Raw genomic sequence first — 2,128 nt, forward strand, 5'->3', positions numbered from 1 at the left:
ATCCCGAGGGCACCCCAAAAACACGGTGAGATCACGGGGGCACCCCAAAAACATCGTGAGATCACGGGGGGCACCCCGAAATCATCGTCAGACACAGGGGCACCCCAAAAACACCGTGAGATCACGGGGGCACCCCAAAAACATCGTCAGACCCGGGGGGACCCCAAAAACACGGGGAGATCACGGGGGGCGCCCCAAAAACACAGTCAGACTCGGGGGCACCCCAAAACATGGTCAGACACAGGGGCACCCCAAAAACACCGTCAGACACGGGGGGCACCCCAAAAACATCGTGAGATCACGGGGGCACCCCAAAAACACCGTCAGACACAGGGGGGACCCCGAAATCATCGTCAGACACAGGGGGGACCCCAAAAACACCGTGAGATCCCGAGGGCACCCCAAAAACACCGTGAGATCACGGGGGGACCCCGAAATCATCGTCAGGTCCGGGGGGACCCCAAAATCATCATCATAAACCAGGGGGACCCCGAAATCACCACCCATCCCAGGGGCACCCCAAAAACACCGTGAGATCCCGGGGGCACCCCAAAAACATGGTCAGATACAGGGGCACCCCAAAAACACGGTGAGATCACGGGGGGACCCCAAAAACATCGTGAGACCGGGGGGCACCCCAAAAACACCGTCAGACACAGGGGGGACCCCAAAAACATCGTGAGATCACGGGGGCACCCCAAAAACACCGTGAGATCCTGGGGGCACCCCAAAAACACCGTCAGACACAGGGGCACCCCAAAAACACCGTCAGACACAGGGGCACCCCAAAAACACCGTCAGACACAGGGGGGACCCCAAAAACACCGTCAGACACAGGGGGCACCCCAAAAACACCGTGAGACACAGGGGGGACCCCAAAAACACCGTCAGACACAGGGGGCACCCCAAAAACATCGTGAGACACAGGGGGGACCCCGAAATCATCGTCACGTCTCGGGGGGACCCCGAAATCATCGTCAGACGCAGGGGGGAACCCCAAAATCATTGTCACAACCCGGGGGGGACCCCAAAATCATGGTCAGGTCCAGGGGGGACCCCAAAATCATCATCAGACCCAGGGGGACCCCGAAATCACCACCCATCCCAGGGGGACCCCGAAATCATCATCATAAACCGGGGGCACCCCAAAATCATCATAAATCCCCAGGGGCACCCCAAAATCATCGTCACAACCCCAAAATCATTGTCAGGTCCAGGGGTCCCCCAAAATCATCGTCAGACCCAGGGGGACCCCAAAATCCCCTCCCCCCCCCCCGCCAGCATCCCCCAAGACACCCCTAAAATCCCAAAGTCCCCCCAAAACCCCAACGAGACCCTGAGCCCCCCCGAATCCCCCAAAGTGCCCCCCAAAAACCCCAAAACACCCCCGAAACCCAAAAGTGCGCCCCCCAAAACCCCCAAATCCACCCAAATCTCCCCCAAAATGCCTCCAGAGCGCCCCCAGACCCCCCCCAAAACCACCCCCAGACCCCCCAAAAACCCCAAAGCGCCCCAAAAACTGCCGGGACCCAAAATCCCAGAGCCCCCCGACTTCCTCAGATCCCCCAAAAAACCCCAAAGTGCCCCCCAAAAACCCCAAACCGCCCCCAAAGTGCCCCCAAAAACCCCAAAATCGCCCCCCAAAACCCCCAAATCTCCCCCAAAGCGGCCCCCAAAAAACCCCAAAACCCCAAAGTGCTCCCCAAAAACCGCCGGGACCCAAAAGCTCAAAGAGTCCCCCAGACCCCCCAAAAACCCCATAACACCCCAAAAACCCCAAATCTCCCCCCAAAACGACCAAAATCGCCCCCAAAAACCCCAAAACCCCCCAAAAACCCCAAAGTGCCCCCACAAAACCCCAAAACCCCAAAGTGACCCAAAAACCGCCGGGACCCAAAAGCTCAAAGAGTCCCCAGACCCCCCAAAAACCCCAAAGCGCCCCAAAATCCCCCCAAAAACCCCTAAACCCCCCCTAAACCCCAAAATCCCAGAGCCCCCCGACTCCCTCAGACCCCCCCAAAAACCCCAAAACAGCCCCAAAAACCCCAAAACAGCCCCAAAAACCGCCGGGACCCAAAACCTCAAAGAGCCCCCAGACCCCCTAAAAACCCCAAAACACCCCAAAATC

General features: G+C 58.7%; 1 protein-coding gene across 1 annotated transcript in view; it reads right to left on the reverse strand.

Moving 5' to 3' along the window:
* Window positions 1-947: 947 nt before the first annotated feature.
* The window catches only part of LOC311164531 (V-type proton ATPase subunit S1-like), a gene marked incomplete at its 3' end in the record, with an annotated part of 5,351 nt that continues 4,170 nt past the window's right edge, over window positions 948-2,128 (reverse strand). Inside the window, exon 3 of the mRNA XM_084224021.1 lies at window positions 948-953. Within this exon, the coding sequence (XP_084080147.1) occupies window positions 948-953 (6 nt within the window). The remainder of the gene's footprint in view (window positions 954-2,128) is intronic.

The sequence above is a fragment of the Fringilla coelebs genome (genome assembly GCF_963513975.1).
Source record: "Fringilla coelebs genome assembly, chromosome: 33".
In the NCBI taxonomy this organism is placed as follows: Eukaryota; Metazoa; Chordata; class Aves; order Passeriformes; family Fringillidae; genus Fringilla; species Fringilla coelebs.